This window comes from Marmota flaviventris, chromosome 13 (genome assembly GCF_047511675.1).
Source record: "Marmota flaviventris isolate mMarFla1 chromosome 13, mMarFla1.hap1, whole genome shotgun sequence".
Classification (NCBI taxonomy): Eukaryota; Metazoa; Chordata; class Mammalia; order Rodentia; family Sciuridae; genus Marmota; species Marmota flaviventris.
Window position 1 is genome coordinate 81,479,709 of NC_092510.1, and position 18,472 is coordinate 81,498,180.

Consider the following 18,472-nt stretch of genomic DNA (forward strand, 5'->3'; position numbering starts at 1 on the left):
TTTCACTACATATAAAACAAAAGCAGTATCAGAACTGTTGGCATTATAAACGTTGTCACTGAAGTGAAGCCCAGCTGAGTTTACAGGCAAAAACCTCTCCAAGCCGAGTTTGTATGAGACTGTACTCTTTTGGATTCAACAGAAAGACCCCAGGCAAAGGAAACATTTATTGGTTCTTGTAGGTGAGAGGACAATAGCAAAGGGTTATGGGAAGCAGGGAGAATCCTGGCCCAGCATCTCACCAGCCAGCCTTTCCTACCTCCTTTTGTCTTCGTTTGGACCTTGAGGGAAGCTTGCTTCCCAGCCAAGTCTTGAAGACCCATTTTATGGGGTCTAGGCAAGGCACAGCAAAAGGAAAGCACAAGATGAGCCATTGGGAAGGAGGACAGGGGTACTGGGGCCTCTCTGAGGCCTATGCTGAGCCACAAAACTAGAGCACGGTGTGGCTGACAAGGCCACTCAAGGCCACATGCTCCTGGGTGAAAGTAGGGACATAGGATATTTGGAGCCATGGACCATGCTTTTCTCTCTGCTTTGGCATGTTCCCTTCTCATTTCCACCTGGCGAAGGCATCCTTCAAAACCAGCTAATGTATCACCTACTCACTCAAGGTTTTTCTTACCACCTGGTGTCAGTTGGAAGTTGCATTCAGTTGTGATCATAACAGTGGTTTAAACTCATAATAAGAAATCTGGGGCCAGACACTCCAGACATGGTGTAGTTGTTCCATTATGCCATCTGGGACCCAGGTAGTTTCTCTCTTTTTGCACATCCGGCCATCCTTACCATCCTCTGAAGGCACAAGATGACTCTTCTACTTCTAGCACCATATTCCTTATGATAGAAAGAATGGTGGACCACCAGAGATGTTTGCATTCTAGTCCCCAAAACTGTTAAGTTAAATGGCAGGGGGGGATTATGGTTTGTATTAGTATGTTTTTTGTTGCTATAAGAAAATACCTGAGACTGGACACTTTATGGGAAAAAAAAAAACAAGGTTTATTTAGCTCACAGTTTTGGAGGCCAAAAGTCCATCATCAGGCAGCTCCATCAGTTCAGCCTCTGGTGAGGGCCTCCTTAGCTATATCACATCATGATAGATTGCATCATGTGGCAGAAAGTGCAAGAGACAGAGATCCCATGATAAGAGAAGAAGCAAAAGGGATTCATGGGCCATTTTGCTCTTTTTATAACAACCTGCTCTTGCAGGAACTAACTGCAATCCCTTGAAAACTACATTAATTTCTTTTGAGGGCAGTTCCCCCAGTGACCTAACCACTTTCCACTAGGCTCCACCTCTTAAAGGTCTTACCACCTCAACATTGCCACACCGGGAGCCAAGCTTCTAGCACATGAAACTTTGGGGGATGTACTCAAATCACGTTCAAACCATAGCAAAGTTTCGAAATAGCTGACTTTAAAATAGGGAGATGAAGGGCTAGGGACATAGCTCTGTAGCAGATTGCTTGCTTAACATGTGCAAGGTCCTGAGTTCAATCCTCAGTACTGTTAAGTAAATAAATGGAGATGATTATCCTGGGTTGTCTGGACGAGACTGTTGTAATAACAGGAATCTTTAGAAGTAGAGAAGGGAGGCAGAACAGGAATGTCAGAGGGTGAGGTGACAATAGAAGAATGCTCAAAGAGATGCAGCATGTTGGCTTCAAAGATGAAAGAAGACTAAGGCAAGGAGTATGAATGACCTCAGGGATCTGGAAAAAAGGCAAGGAAGTGACTTTCTCTGAGAGCCTCCAGAAAGGGACACAATTCTGCCAACACCTTCACTGTAGCCTGGTGACTCCCATGTCAGACTGACTTGCACAAGGGTAACATAATATATACATTTTGTAAATATATTTATTCAATTTTGTGGTGGGTGTTATAGCAGCAACTAGAAACTAATACATCTCTGTAGCATGAGGTCCCTGCAGCAGGCAGGAAGAAAGGAAAGAGGAGCAAAGGTGCTTGCCACTTACATAAACTCTTCCTTTCTTTAGAGAGCTTTCTCAGTAATCCCTCCTAACAATTTTACTTATATCTCATTAGCCAGCTCTGTGCCATGGCTGTCTTTATCTTCAGAAGAAGCTGGGCTCATTGCCCCAGAAAAATACAGATTCTGTTAGTGTAAAAAAAAAAAGGGGGAGAAGAGATCACAGGGCATACTACTTGGAGTTTCTACCACATGGGTCTAGGCAGAACTGACGATTCCACAACTCATCATTCTTCCCTGGTACCACCTTTTGGGGTTGTAATGTAATTTATATGTTTATGTGAAAGTGTTTGATTTTTCTCTCTGTCCCTGAAGCTCTGCAGAGTCTGGTGCAAAGAAAGTGTTGGCATAAAGTTTAATGGATGAATATGAGAATAAGTTTTGAAATAGAGAACAATGGAGCCAAAGGCCCTTTGTATTTTCCTGTGACAATGTTCTGTGGCGGTTAGGGACGTTTTATAAGGCCATTTGACCCCGACGGGAAACTCATCTCCAGTAAATTAAACCTCCGCAGCTGCAGTATGTCACCTTTCCTTACAGTTTATTACAATCTACTTTTTGCTCAGAAGAAACTGAGCACAGCCAGTCAGAGACTGTTGGTACACCTGTCACAGGCCACAGAGCCTCCATTAACCTTACGTATAAATTACACTTCCTGCCCGTTCTTTATTTTTAGCTTGGCAATATCTATTTGGCACCTCCAGAGAAGACTGAATTAGGTTTCAGACATGAAACTACCGGGCAGCAGCATGTCCAGCCCGGCTGGGATGACAGTTATTAACCCTATGACGCTGTCTCTTGGGAGGCTCCTCAGCCCCAAGACTCAATTTTCCTGAGAAACATCATGGCCTGGGCTATCCAGAGCTCCCAGACCCTGGCCCGAGGCCACCTGTGCATTTGTAGGAAAATCTGCTCCTTGGATCTGACCTCCTGAGACTTGCATAGGCGGCCTGTTTCCCTCAATCATCCCCTTTAGGGCGAAACTCAGTTGTTATCACCAGGGTTTGGTTTCACCCCCTCCCTCCTTCTCAGTTACGCAGCACAGTATCACGACCCAAATCTTTAGTGCCTGAACTGTATAGCCCAGTGCCCTGAAACCCATAGGGCAGGGGCTGGCTGTGGCAGCAGGGAGGCCAGCCAGTGGGCATCGGGTCCCAGGGAAGTCTTAACCACTTGGGGCTGTCGCACCGGAAGTGAGTTACTTGGAGACAGCCATTTTTTTTTGTCAGCCATTTTTAACTGTCTCTTGTTTGTTTTAGAATCCTCTGCAGTTCTGTACAGCAGCCAAACAAGCTCGGTAAATGTTAGTTTTAAATTTAAACAGATGTTAGGGGGTGCCATTTAACCTCTTCACTTCAAACAGAGAAGCTCTCAGGATGAGGCCTCAGGAGGTATTTTTTTGTAAGTGAAACAACTCATTAGTTAAGTAATATGTGAATTTTTCATTGTGAAAATTATAAAAACAAAATTAAGATAATCTATAATCCTATTACCCGGAGACAACTCCTGTTTTCTCAGTCCTGATCCTCATGAAGGAGTGCCCTATTTCCTTCCAGATTTCTCTGAGGATTAGGAAATAGGGGGACAGGGTAGTTTATTTTCTTTCTAACCTTGTAGCTTCAGATATTATTGGGCATATAAATATGCACATGCTATAAAAACACACACATATTATACATATGATTGATGTATATCATTGGAATATACATTAACATGTGTATACATACACACATTTGTCTTGTCTCAGTGAATGGTTACCATAATAATGCTATATAACAAACTCCCTTAAGTTCATTGGCTTAAACTGAAAGTCATTTGTTCTTGCTGACACTTCTTTGAGCAGGCTGGGTGTTTGCTGATCCATGCTGGGCTCTGCCAAGTGGCTGACTTATGGTCAGTCCTGCCTGCACTTGCCTGAGCTCAGGTCTGCTCCATGTGTGTTCTTTTTGAGGCCTGGGCTAAAGAGGGAGCAGTGGCCCGGAGAAGGTCTTTTCTTGGTGCTAGTAAAAAGTACAAGGGGTCAAACTTGGAAAGCCCAGCCAAGCCTCGGTGTCATGTCTGCTATCATCTCATTGGCTACAGCAGGCCACGTGGCTGAGCCCAAAGTCAAGAGGGAAATGTGTCCCCCACCATGAGGCTAACATCAATGAATCTGGGAAATATGTACTTTTCCCAAAGAGGCACAGGGGAAGAGAGGGAATATTTTTGAGAATAATATAACCTGCACATCCCAAATGTTTGTTGAAGTGCTCTGCCCTTTGAGATTTCAATAAAATCTGCTCAGAATTCACCCTCAGTAGTGTCATCCAGGCTGTTCAGGAGACCTCTAGCTTAGAGCTGCTCCACCCATTGAATCAGGCCAATTTATGGGTCTTTGATGGTCTTGTATTCTCCCCGTTCAACACTCACATCCCTTTCCTAGGTTCTCTTCAAAATAGTTCACACAGACGTGTGTAGAAGATTTTGCTGAACATTCGGAATAGCAAAGGAGTGTTATACCTCTGTGTAGAGTGTTATACCTCTGTGTAGAGGCTCCTCCTGCCTCTAGATTCAGTGTGCATCTCAGCCCACACCCTGGCCTCTCCAGCTTGCTGAAGATTCACCCTGTCTCAGAAATTCCCACAGTCTTGTCCTGGCTAGGCCTCACCTTTGTGTAATTTGGTTTGGCTTCTTTTTTATTCATTTGACACATGCATACAGAGTGTTTGTGATCTCCCCTTGGTGTATTGTAGTATAGATGGGGAAGTTAATAATGTAGTTACTGTTGGGGGGCTAGGTAATCCTTCCTCGTGGGGGACTGTCCTGTGGATGGCAGGATATTTAGCAGCATCCCTGGTTTCTCATTAGATGCCAGTAACGACAGTCCTACTCCTCTTGAGTTATGGGCAACCAAGATATCTCTAGACATTGCCGCATCTCCTCTAGGGGACAAAGCCACCTCAGTTGAAAACCATGCTCTAATATACAATAGATTTCATGAAAAAAATATATACCTGATAAACCAAAATAATACTCTGAGGAGCATTCAAAGGAGGGTGACATTACTTTCTTGGGGTGAATCTCTGAGAACCTCAGGGGGCCCAGGGCCATCTGAACTTAGACTTCAAGAATGGCTAGGGTTTGAGACAAGTTTCCTGGAGGAGGGGAACAGAGGGTCCATATGAGTGAACAGGTAGTAGCCATTTTTGAGTAAAGGCTGAAGAGGAATAGGCATGTTGGTGAGAGAGGGGGCCCAGTGGATCCTGAGAGGCTACGTAATATGCGGCCTTATGAGTTGTCGCAAGACTTCCACTTTTACTCTCAATGAAATGATGAATGTATTTGCATTATGTTCATTTGGAGGAGGAGCCTTCAGACTTAGGGCTTATGGTCATCACCTGAAGTAATTGCTACGAAGTCTCCTCCTTCCAGTGTTCCTTTTTTTGACATCCAAGAAGGACACAGAAAAGTTCTCCAAGGGGCCTGGGGATATAGCTCAGGTGGGAGAGTGCTTGCCTAGCATTCACAAGACCCTGGGTTCCATTCCCCCCCGCCCAGCACCCCCAAAAAACAAAAACAATAAAAGAAAAGTTCTCCAAGGGGCACAGCATATTCCTAAACAAAGCCATGCCTATCCATACCTCTCAGAAGATCTCACTCTTTAGTTCTAAATCTAATTGGTAGTCAGTTCCCAAGGAAGATGGAAGAAGGGGAGAGCAAGGGAGAGGATTCGTACAGGCAGGATGGCCTCTGTAGCAAAGCTTCCTGCACAGCAAGGGCAAGGGCCAGAAGCAGAAGTGGACACGTGAGTGGTTGGATGGATGAATGAATGAATGAATGAATGAATGAATGAACAAATGAACCAAAGAATTAATTCAGACCAATAAATTCAAGAGGCGCAGCAGTCTGGAGTCCTTTAGGCAGAGGATCATCTCCCTCACTACCCCCAAGGACATTGCTGCCTCACAGCACACCCTCACATGACAATATATGCAGTGTTTAACTAGGCAGGGACTTCGTGAGACACCAGAGAACCCATGTGGCAGGAGTTTGGCATAGTGGTTAGGAGCAGAGCTGGAATTGTATTTCCTGGCTCATGTCCTTGGGTCAAGGCTCTGTATCAACAAACTGGTTACTTAATCTTGCCAAGCCTTATTGATCTCATATGCAAAATGGGGATTCCCTACTCATAGGGTCATTGGGAAGGTCAAATAAAGTAGCCCATGTGCTTCCTTAGCTCTTGGCACAGAATAAGTTCTCACTAAAAGCTAAAAGCTAATGATTATTCTTTTTTTTTTTACATTTTTTTTTTGAGAGAGAGAGAGAGAATTTTAATATTTATTGTTTAGTTTTCAGCGGACACAACATCTTTGTTTGTATGTGGTGCTGAGGATCGAACCCAGGCTGCACGCATGCCAGGCGAGCGCCCTACCGCTTGAGCCACATCCCCAGCCCTAATGATTATTCTTATCATTTCACTGGAAGAACACGGTTGCTGAGACTTCCCCCAAACCATGGCTGTAGTTGCTCTTCTGTAATATTCTCAGAGTCTCCTGGAAGTGCTGAAATTTCCCTTTTGGAAAATATATAGGAGGCTGCGTGAAAAACGAGGAAAGTTCCAGAAGAGCAGGGGGGCAGTTACATCTGTTCCTTCCATCTTCCTTCTTTTTGGCAATAAAAGCTGTATCACTAAGGGAGAGGACAGCAGCCTCCCATGGGTTTTGGGCACCAGCCATTTCTTAACAGTGTTATTTCCTTTTAGCAAGACTGACCCTTCACCTTTTGGCCATCCTGAGAGCAGGGCAGTTATTTTGAAATCACTAGAATATGAAGCTACTTCCTTCAGATATTATGCTCTGTTCTAGTAAACATTGTCCATCTACAAATAAGAAACATGCCCAGGAGTTGGGCTGGAGGGGAGCTACCAAAGCACATTGCACAGTAATGACTTTGAACTTGTGGAGGTAGCCCTGGGTTGTGTTCCTTTAACCAATATCTACCCAGTGACAAAACTGGAAACAGAGGGCACTCTGTAATATAAAACCTTGGCCTGGCTCCTCAGCAAAATGTAAAGACTGCTAGGAAGGTCCAAGTCACCCCACAGGAAGGACGGAGCTGCTCTCTTGCCCGTGGACAGCAGGACAATAAAGCAACTTGTCCTCTGTTTGTTTGTCTTCCAGGCTGGAGCAGGAAATCCAAGCGCTCGAAAGTGAAGAATCCCAGATATCTGCCAAAGAGCAAATCATCCTGGAGAAGCTAAAAGAGACAGAAAAATCCTTCAAGGACTTTCAGAAGGTGAAGAAACCAAATATGATTTCTCTAAGTCCTGTCCATGGGGAAGCAAGCCCTAGGAAGATGTCACCAAAGAGGCCAGTGGGTGTTGAAAAGTCCGAGCCACACACTCTGTGAAATTAGGGACAAGGGTGTGAGGATCACATGCCATCCCTAAAGCTGAGTGGCCTGCCTGTCTTTGGGCGTGGACCACGTGGTCTGCAGGGAGGCCTTGAAAAGAGTCATTAGTTAACCCCTTCCACCTGCTGTCCATACCTTTTTCTGCCTAATGCCTTAAAATCTTCCCCTATTGGACTCCAGAACTATGAAACCAATTCCTGCTCAGCAGATTAAACACTCTCTCTGGGGCTTTGCTTATGGAGTCTCTGCTTTATAAAAGGGCCAGAGACAGTACTGTTATCAAATGGACATGAATTTCAAATACAGAGTGAAATCTAACGACGTAAAAACAAATGACGTTGTGTAGAAAAGAGCAGAGAATCCAGAAGGCCAGTGGGCCCTGAGTATCTCAGGACCTTCCCTCCATTCTGTCCCTGCTGTTTCCGCAGTACCTCGGTGAGAGACAACCAAACTAATGAAATGGATTTTAAGATGAGATTTTTCTAATATCACTTCTTCAGCACAACCCAGGATGTTTTCTAAATCATTAATAAAATCAATATGATAATGAATTGATCAAAATTTGGTATAAGATGGGGATGGAGTGGGGCGTGGTGGCAGCTGCCTGTAAACCCAGCGATTCAGGAGGCTGTGGCAGGAGGATTGAGAGTTCAAGGCCAGCCTGCGCAACTTAGTGAGACCCCGTCTTGTGATAAAAAATAAAAAGGGCTGAGGATGTAATGTGCCCTTGGGTTCAATCCCAGTACCAAAAACATAAACAAAAGTTGGGGTTGATAAACCTTAACAATTCCCTTAGTTTTGTGGATAATTTCTCAGAAGAAAAGAGAGCATAGGGTTCGCCCGCCACAGTCACATTCTGAGCCTGGGCCTGGGAAGGAGTGGCTGAGGGCTGAGAGATGGCACCCCACACGCGTAGTAATGCTCTGCCCTGCTTTTGTTTCCACAGAGCTTCTCCACTACGGATGGAGGTAAGTTCCGCTGCCCCTCTGTAGATGGATGCTTTTCTCCTGCTTAGGGGTCTCTTAACCCAGGCCCACCAGGAGACGCAACATGTGGCTTTGCCAGGGTGTCAGATGGAAGGACAGCCCTGTGGGCAGGGCCCCGAGAAGGTCCACATTCCCCGTCTTTACCGCCTCCCTTCTTTAAGGACGTTTCTCTGCCTCCTGCTTCTGTTATAAAGTCGGCCATTAGTTCTCAAAGGCTCACTGCCTGGGCCTTTCATAAAAGAAACTCAGCAAAGAAGCGAGCTAATGTCAGGACCAGGTCCCTGCAGGAAGGGCCCATTTGTCCTGATTAAACCACACATCAGAAGGTCATTTGGCATTGAGGAAGCCTGTCTAAAGCCCCTGGTGTTTCTTTTCTTCCTTCCCTCCCTCCCTCCCTGCCTCCCTCCCTCCCTTCCTCTCTCTCTCTCTCTCTTTCTTTCCCTTTCCTTCCTTCCTTTCCTTCCCCTCCTTCCCTCCCTCCTTCCTTTGAATCAGAACACTGCAGTTCCTCCACACTTCTAGGGAAACGGAGCTGGGCAGAACTTCCCTCCCTGTGGAGAGAGCTGGCCAAGAGCACAGCAAAGGTGCCCTGGCTTTCTGACCCCATGGTAGCAGGTCTTTCTCCTCCTGTCCTTTTTGATGCCCTGTTCTCTCCTCTGCCCTGTTCTGCCCTCTCCTGAGCCGTGAGGATGAATATGGGCTTCTGGTCCTTCACTGGCCTCCCCTGACCTCAGCTGCAAGCCTGTGATTCCCACTCTGACTTTAGTCCTCAACTAGATCTGCTTAAAAATATGAGGACTTGTTGAAGGCTCGCTCATAAGCCACCTGCTCACCTGGCTCTTGTGAGGTCAGCCTCTAGACCAGGAAGGTGATCAGGAGCTGGAAGAGTTGGATCCAAAAGTGTTCCCAGTGCCATTTGGAAAAATGTGAGGAAAAATTTTAAAATGCAGTGATATATAGTGCATTTTCCTGAATCAGCCAAAGGCCAAGGACATTCGTGATAAGAATAGTTCTGACTTGGTGTCGGGGGTGGTGGGAGGGTAAAGATATGATTTTTTCCCCCCTCAGCACAAAAAGGCAAGAGATCTGGATCTTTGGCTTCTGGGTAATCTTTGGGAAGATATTAAATTAAACTTCCTGCTCGCAGGTGTGTAGGCAGGACAAGCCAGCAGGGACTCTGGGAGAAGAGGACCTACCTATGACAGTTGTAGGAAGAGAAGCTGAGCTCTTGCTCAGGTGTGACCCAGTGGGGGCCCTTGTTCTGTGCTTTGCAGGTGGGGCATGGACTGAGGAGGTGGCCTTGGTGAATTGGGGTTGCTGCATGAGAAGAGAGCCAATCCTACATGATCTGCAAGAATGCAGGACGTGTCAGGCTAGGCTGGGCTGGGACACTGACCCATAGACACCCACTTACCTAAAGAACATAAGTTGTTCTACACTTTGACTTTGTTTCTTCCTTTCTCAAACCAGGTCCTTCCCTGAATTTCTCTCTGATAATTGGTGAAGGGGAGGGCCTGCACATCTTGTCCCCAAGGCTGGAGCCTCTCTAGTCTGTGACTTAATAAGCAGAAATAAGGCCATGTTATAAGCTCTCGCTGTGTGTCTCTTTTGCACCCTGAACTTCTGCTTTCCTCCCGCGTTCCACCCCACTGTTCCCACCCATTCCCCTATGGGCTCATAGAGCTGGGAGGCATCCTGAGCAGGACTGAAAAGAGGGCCTGCAAGAAAGTGGCCCTTGACTCCGTCCTCCATCACCTTTGCCAGGGTGGGTGAGCTCAGGCTTGGGAGGGTGTGAAAGTCTGAGGCATCCCAGGAAGGAGTTTCCATGTTCTCAGTGTCACTCTGGATTGTGATTCCTGCCATCGATGGTTCTAACAAGCCTAGTGCCTTCTCCATCACACCACACCTACTAGCCAAGGAGGAAGTTTGGAGGGGGGAGCGCAGGCTTGGAAACACGTGATCAAGGTACAGGTCATGTTTGGCCGGCGGGGAAGAACTGAATGAAGCATGTCGTCACACTTGAGGGATTTGGGGATGTCTGTTTTCTCATTCTGTGTTTCAAAGGCTCTGAGTTACCCAGACCCTCTTAGAAAGAGCCAATTTTTGTTACTAAGAACTAACAAGAAACTATTGTAGAACAACAATACCTTAAGAAAACCCTAAATTTCTGAGATACACTGTTTACAGAATCTTATATCCAGTATGGATTTTGTTAACTGTATGGATGCTGCACCTCATCAACAAAAGCACCCTCTATGTTTGAGGTGTCAAGGGGACAGCTGGTGATGTGTGTTCATGTGGTAACCCTTCTTCTGGTACCCTGTATGCGTCACCCTCCATGTGTCAGAGGAAATGGCCTAATGCACTGCAGGGTCACCAATGGCTTTTGATGCCATGGTAGCCCTGGTAATCAAGAGCAGTTTATTCCAGACTTCAGTAGAGTTTCCTGGTCATGTATATTCTGATCCCCCCACCGCAACTTTTATCACATAGCAGACCCCTCAGCAAGTGGGTGGGTTATTTTTACTGCCCTACACAGACACAGTGTCTTATGTAACTGTAAACTGCAAACAGTATGTGTCTCCTGTTGTCTCAGCTCTTTACCCACTAAGAAGCTGGTATGATGCCCTTGGCCAGAACAGGTAAAGGAAATTGTCAACCCTGGGATCATCTCAGTCCTTGCTATGAGACATGGATCTAGGGTTCCCAGCCCATCCCAGTCTTTGGTGGCCTGGAGCCTTCCCTGCATCAGAACCTTTATACCAATGATTTAGAAATCTCAGTCTTTAGTTGCTTGTAAGTCGTATTTTAAGGAAAATTTTTAATTTTGTTTCTCTAGTCTGTGTTCTTTATAGCTACTGTAAGTGGCAGTGCTGGAACCAAAGGCATCCTAAGTTTCTGTTCTTTTAAGTGATTGCTCTCTACCTTCTCTGAAAATGGGGAGATAACTGATGGACCTCCTTGACTTTGTAAGGAAGAGGGCAGTTATTGATGGAGGCCACCTAGAATAATGGAGGCCCTGTTCATTATCCCTTGGCTGCATAACTGCTTAATGATAGCTAGGCGTGGGGCCTGGCACGGTGACACATGCCTGTAATCCTAGTGGCTTGGGAGGCTGAGGCAAGAGGATCACAAGTTCAAAGCCAGTCTCAGCAAAAGCAAGGCACTAAGCAACTCAGTGAGACCCTGTCTCTAAAAAAAATACAAAATAAGGCTGGGGATGTGGCTCAGTGGCTGAGTGAGTTCAATTCCTGGTACCTCCCCCCAAAAAATAAAATATTTAATGATGTCCCCTTCTGTGTCCCCTCCCATACCCCACTCTCCACTCCCTTGTCTTAGCAGAAGCCATGCAGCCCCAGTCCTCAAGAAGTATAACTCCTGAGCTTGTAGCCAGTGAACATTAGGTAAGGGTACCTCTGTCACCAACTCGTATCTGGCTGGGTGCCTCCTAGAGGAAGCTGAGACATGAGTCCTGGGATCTACAAGCTCTTTAAGAGGCAGAATCCTCTATCTTCAAGTGGATTTTGTTTCTAGCTGCTAAAACTTGGAGCATGCAGAGTGCCCTAGATGTTGTATATTTAGCATAGAACTTCTAGATACACATGTGACCCGTATGGGAGCTCTCACCTGATCATGACTTGAACTTCCATCTCATTCAAATGCAAGAAGTCAGATTTACTGAGATCCCATTCCACATATTTCTGGAAATCCTCAGTGAAACTCGGAAGTTCTGCAGATCTGCTCTGGCCATCTCTTTGCTCCTGAACTGTCCCTCTGGTCCCAGATTTCCATGGACCATCATTACCAATTGGCCCCGATGCCTCAAGACCAGTTTACTTCAAGTGCTGTTCTCTCTGGTCCTGCCTTGGGCTGGTTTGGAGCACTGGTCCTTCCCACAGCTCCTCACAGTGAGAGCTGAGAGATGTCTGCAGTCAAAGTTCAGGAATAACGGAAGCACAGCTCAGCATGGAAAAGGTGCAACTTCAGACACATGGCTACTCTCAGAGCCCCTGGCTCAAATCCTGCCTATCCTCGGAGGGCCCCACAGCCTGTTTCACAGCCATCTCCCAGCCCACTGTCACCTCAAAGGCTCAGTTCCCTTCCTTGCGGTGAAAGGAACTTCAACCATGTCTGCCCTGCAGGATCCAAGCTCCAGCATACATAGACCCCAGAGAGAGAGAAAGAGAGAGAGGGCACCGTGAGGCTGACTCCAACCTAAGACTGCCCACCTGATCCTTATCTTCTGTCCTGTTCCTTCTTCCCTTGTGCTTGATGGGGAGGAGGGTACTATTCTCTTAGAGAAACAACCCCACCTTTGCCCTAAGAACATAGAACAGTGTAATATCGGTACATTCTGGATTGTTCAGACTCGCACACAAATCAGCAAATGGTCTGGTTGGTGTAGAATACAACTAATCCTCACTCAGTGTCTGTTGATAGCATGAAATTTAAGAAAGAAGAAACCTGCCAGAACTAACGCGATATCAGTGGGGAGAAAGAGGGGAAGCAGGTAGGAGATGTGGAAGAGGCAGAGGTGACAGGGGCTGAATGGATGCTGGGAGTGGCCAGCAAGCCCAGAGACAGTGCAGGTGAAGCAGCAGCTACGATACAGGTTCCATTTTAATGGACATTTTGAGTTTGAGATGATTGGGGGATATTTAGTGGAGATGCATAGTAAGCAGTTAGAAATAATCATGAATGAGTGATTGATGTTCTGGGATTAGCATCACACGGAGCCCAGCTTTCTAGAATCTTCCTGCCTTTGCTTTTCCACTTCTCTCTGGGAATACCCAGATTCTTCTTGTCTCACGCCAGTGGTTGCGTTTTCTCTTCTGATAGCTTGGCAAACCTGTAATATTCATGGCCTCCAAGTCATACCTTCTAAATGGGCTTGTCAATTTGCTTGTCCGTACACCACTGAGGGTCTCTCTCCTTTCATAGCCACACTTAACTGTTACTGGGCTAACAGGGAGTTCCCTGGGTGGTATGATTGGAATCTCAGAATTTTTTTGCCTGAAATTCCAGCCTGGAGTTTAAAAATCATGGAATAAAATTCTGGAGTTTGTTTTAATGCATATGAAATCAGTCTTTTGAATAAATAAGGCACATGAATTTAGCTGTATTTTCCTGTACCGTGTAGTGCCCCCATTTTTATTGTGACGATCCATGTTTGGTCAATCCCGCCAAGTTGATAATGGCTTTCACTGGCCCGTCTCTGATTCTTTTTTGGCCCCTGAATTCGTCCTAGACTCTAGAACTTTCTGATGACTCTTCCAATACACAGAGCAGTCCTGGGGCTTGAGCTCTCTGGCCAGGATCCCTCCTACCTCAGCTACTCTGCTGAATACCAGTCACTGGGCAAATGCTTGGCTTTGTTTACTCTGATCCTCTTGTCCAGTGGCCATCGCAGCGGTCCATTATGTAGGGCAGACAAGCTGCTGTCTCGGCAGTGAACCCATTGGGCCTCCCGACACTGTGCCTAATTGTATTCCCTGTTCTCTGCTACCAGATGCAGTAAATTACATTTCCTCCCAGCTCCCCAACCTGCCAATCCTCTGTTCACGAACAGCAGAACCGTAACCTGGGCAGGAGGGGACCAGCAGAACATCTGGTAAGTCCTGGGGAGTGCTTTGGTTTGGCACCAGGACTGTCCAAGGGGCTTGCGTTTCTCTCAACTTGATAGCGAGATGGGTGCCCTGATGCCTTTACATAGGGGATCCCCTCCTTCAGCCCAACTTCAGACACAGCATGTACAGTGGCCACACAGGTAGGCACTGGCCCCTGATGGGTGATTGAAGAGCAAATGGGAGGGAATTTGAGGAAATCAGAATTTTGCCTCCGGCTCCATGGGAACCTTTCTTTGGTATTTGTGGTCTTTATATCTGTCTTTACTCTTAATCTGTAGTGTACCTCCAGGGAATTTTATTTCCCTCATTCAAATTGCACAAATTGAAAGCACTCTGATAGAAGCTGGGTAGAAAGTATTTTCAAAGCATATGAGACCATTGCAGGAACCCCTGGGGAATTGAACTGTCTTATAATTTGAATCTGTAGTTCCAAGTCTTCCCAGTTCTGGAGTTATTTAGATTTGCGGGGGTGGAGAGAAGTAGCAATTTAAAGATTAAATGTTTCTTACTAATATTTCTGACAATGGTAAAGATTCTAAAACAAGATGTTGATGAGCGTAGAGTCTACAGAGAGCCATGCTTTGTTTCTTGTGAATGTGCCTCAGAAATCAGAACCAGAAGGATGCGAATAATAAACCCCTACACCAACCCATTTGCTTCACACAGAAATGCACCAAGGGCTGGGGATTCAGTGAAAACATGAATTTCCCAGAGTTGCAGTTAGTGACAAGGTAGGCAAATTCAAATAGGAGCAACAGGTTTCACACTGTCTCCTCTAGGTAAGTCTGTTTAAAACAAAGCATGTAATGGCATCTTGTAAAGCACAATGATCATGTACTTTTAAGCCAGAAGTCTTTTATATAGGCCTAATCTGAATATTTTATGACATAAGCAAAATATAAAAATAATATAAAAAGTTTTAATGTAAAAGTGAAAGGAAAATAAGAATTGACATAACTGCCATGTCCACTGGCTAAATCTAAATGCCTACTGGGCATCTCTGTAGACACCTCAGGATACTATTTTTACATACAGACTCAAAGAGTTCTAGAACTAGATGGGACTGTAAGTGATGTCTGGCTAAACCTGGACCAGGTCCACATATCCCTGGACAATTAGAGGATGGATATGCCAGAATCTATAAAGGAACCACTGGCAGTCACTTAAACTGTGGGCTCTTTTGGGTGCTCCGAGACACACTTCTGAGATCAACATGCATACCAAATGTTGAAAAGTCACACGCCTCCCTGCTTGTTATTAGAGACTTGGGGGATTGATTGTTTCCTCCCAACTCCTCTCTGTAAGTTCCTGCCCCTCAAAGGATGGGTAATATGATCCAGCTAATGGATCAGCTCATGGATGGGGTAGGACATGTATATGGGACTTAATTTTAAGAGCTAGGGAAAGGATTTGCACACTGTTGGTGATCAAGGAACATGAAGTTCAAGAATAACAATGTGCTTTGTAAGTGGGGAATTCATGTGCGACCACAGCCTGGCATCCTTCATGTTTGAAGATACTGCAGAACCATAATCACCTAAGTAGTAAGTGCATTTTTAAAAGCATCTGTGATCAGAATGTTTTTAAAAATAAGTTTTCATCTGCTTTTGTTTATTAGTTGAGAAGTAATTTGCATAAATGCTTTACTCTGGGAATACATATAAGGGAAGGTGTGGAAGGAATCAAATTTCATGTGGTTGACTCCTTTGTCTGGGCTGCTTCTAGAATGAGCAAACTATCCATTGTAGTTAACAGTGGCCACACAGAGCCCATGTGGCATGCCAACCAGTGGCACTCATCAGTAGAATTCTAGACACAATCCATCCTACGTTAAGGACATCCTTTTGGAGATTTGCAAGATCCTAGAGCCATTTTTGTAAGTGTCATCTGTCATGATGGCATGATGCAGACATTCTGGTTGTTTGGTATTAGAAGGTTTCAGACTCTGTATAATTAGAATTTATTTAGAACCGTTGCTCTTCGGAACTGGGAGGCATGGAGGTATAAGGAGTCCCTTATCCTAACGCTTGAATCCCTGCTATAATGGCCCTCCGCAAAGAGGTCCTCAAACAACAGTCACACACTTCAGTGATTGCAGCCTGATCTCCTCCAGGTTGTCCATTCTGTCTCTAGATGGTTCTGACTGTTGGAAAATTCATCCTCTGATGGAGCTATCATTTATCTGCCTTCATCTTCCATCTGTTGTTCCTTCTCCTTCCCCCTGGAGCTGCTCAGAACAAATCCAAGTTGGTGTTCTTTCAAGCATTTGAAAATGACAATCCCTTCCTGTCTTTCCCAGATCCTCACTTTAAATGTCCTTTCTGCCACTGTCCCAGCCCCTGGTCCCTAGATGATGAGACTGTTTGGCAACACCCTCTGCCATCTCTGCCCCTCTCCTCTGCACACTCCCCATTTTGTCTCTAGTCTTCTTGAAACAAGGTGGGCAGAGCTGTCCAATGCACCCTGAGAGAGGCTGACCAACCCCTGCCATGAAGCAGGATGCCACACACCAGTGGCTGCCTCTGTGGCGTCTGGCCTGTCAGCTTCTCTTTCTACAGTAAAGCTTCACCTGCCTGCTCAGCCTTGCCTGATGCCTTTTCTGGGTGAGGCCTCATTCTGAATCCTTTCAGTGGAAACCTGTAGTCTACCACCTCCCTCCTGTTCACACACCATGTCACCTGCTCAACACGTAGAAGCACCTACAAAAATCATTCCTTCATCTCAAAAGACAAAAATAAGAATGAGCTATGAACCTTTCTGCCCTTTGTCGATTTGATATGACTTATATTTCTTTTTGTAAGCTTGTCTCTAGCAGATGTTGGGGATTCCACGGAGCCAAGGCAGGGAGGTGGAGGGGAAAGTTACAGGACGTGACAATCGGGGCTCTGGTGTTCTCTCTCATCTCAAACATAGCGGCTTCCCCTCCTTGTATTTCCATTGTATTTTCATTTCTGCATCAAATTCCATTTGAATCAAGGGTTTGGAAGTTTTGAAAGTAGAAAAAAAAACTTTATTATTTATTGTTAGAGTCTTTGTAACTCATGATTATGGTACTTGATAGCCTCATTCTTCTTCAGTTGAGTACCACCTTGAATCTGAAATGCAATCTTCCATTATTTTTCATCATTTCACATTGAAAAAATATTGCACGTTGAAAGCAAAGTTAGAGCCTGCGGCACACCACAGGGTCCCAGTTTGTAGTTAACAGCACCTTTCCTGATGTTCAAGATTCCTGAGACAAAGTCAGGGAGAAGGAAACTGGGAACCTGAGCCCAAAGCACCGAGGACCTTTCTGACTGGTGCTTGGTTGGTTTCAGTCTTCTCATCAGAGCTTTGATCTCAGTGGTATTCTTGCTGGTAATTTTCAGACTAGCATCTGTTTTTCTTTACCAAAAAGATAAACACAAAATCAGAGATGAGAAACTGACTTTTGCCTTTGCTATCCAAGGACATCACACCCATGCTAATTTTGTTTCAGCAATGAAAATCTATTCTGTCACAGTCTTGGAGGCTAGAAGCCTGAAATCAATGTCTGCAGGACTGGTTCCTTGTGAGGGCTGTGAGAATCCGTTTCATGCCTCTTCCCTAGCTCTTTAAAGGGTCATTTATGCATAGACACTTGGATTTCTTTTCACTGACTCATGGCAGTTGTACATATCTCTAGGGAACAGTGTAATCAATCAGTGTATGAATACAACGTGAAATGATCAAATCAGATGATTAGCATTTCCATCTCTGTTCTTTGTGCTGGGAACTCCTGTCCTCTCAATCTTTATGAAACATGTAATTAAATGTTGTAAACTGTACTCACCCCACTATGCTGTAAAATAGTAAGGTATCTTGGGAAGACAAATAATTCAAAGAAAAAGTTTAGGATGAGAGGGAGACTCCACTGTGAATTAATCTCCTCATTTTCATTGTCGTCAGTATCATAAGAGCTGATTTCACATTTCCAACCTCGAGAGAGACAGGTGTGCACACATATGTGCTCTGAGGGTGAAAACTACACATAGGTGTGTTCCTTCAGTCAGCCAAGCACACTCATCACTTGTTAATCACATGTCAGGTTGCAGTGCCGGCTCCTGAATGTTTCTTGTACTGGGGGACCCTAGCTAGGCGCCCCTGGTGGGTGACGGTCACCATCTGCCTGTCTGCTGCTCTCCTGATGTACTCTGCACATCACTGACTCGCGAGCCACACAGCTGTCCACAGCACCATGACACAGCAGAGCTGCTAGTTTTCATCATACAAATGAGAAAAACGAGGCCCAGAGATGTGGAGTGACCCCGAGTCGGAAGCTGATCCACTGTGTTTCTGCCTCCCCCTGACTAACGACAGCAGACGTGTGGTACCTGTACTTTCCGTGTGAACCTCCGACTTATTCTTCCTCCCATGATCCCGGAAGGGCAAAGGAAGTGAGTTGGGAGAAGCCCCAGTCAAGGGATTCAGCACTGATGGAATTCTCTACCCTCCAGGAA

General features: G+C 45.5%; 1 protein-coding gene across 4 annotated transcripts in view; it reads left to right on the plus strand.

Annotated features, from left to right (window-relative positions):
- Nucleotides 1-18,472, plus strand: part of Palm2akap2 (PALM2 and AKAP2 fusion) — a 465,668-nt gene that overhangs the window by 239,785 nt on the left and 207,411 nt on the right. For 3 of the 4 annotated variants that reach the window (XM_071600827.1, XM_071600829.1, XM_071600828.1), the window contains exons 5-6: nt 7,150-7,264; nt 8,328-8,349. In XM_071600827.1, coding sequence (XP_071456928.1) covers nt 7,150-7,264; nt 8,328-8,349 — 137 coding nt within the window. Of the gene's footprint in view, nt 1-7,149; nt 7,265-8,327; nt 8,350-18,472 lie in introns of those variants that run through there. The other variant, XM_071600830.1, reaches the window with a different exon arrangement.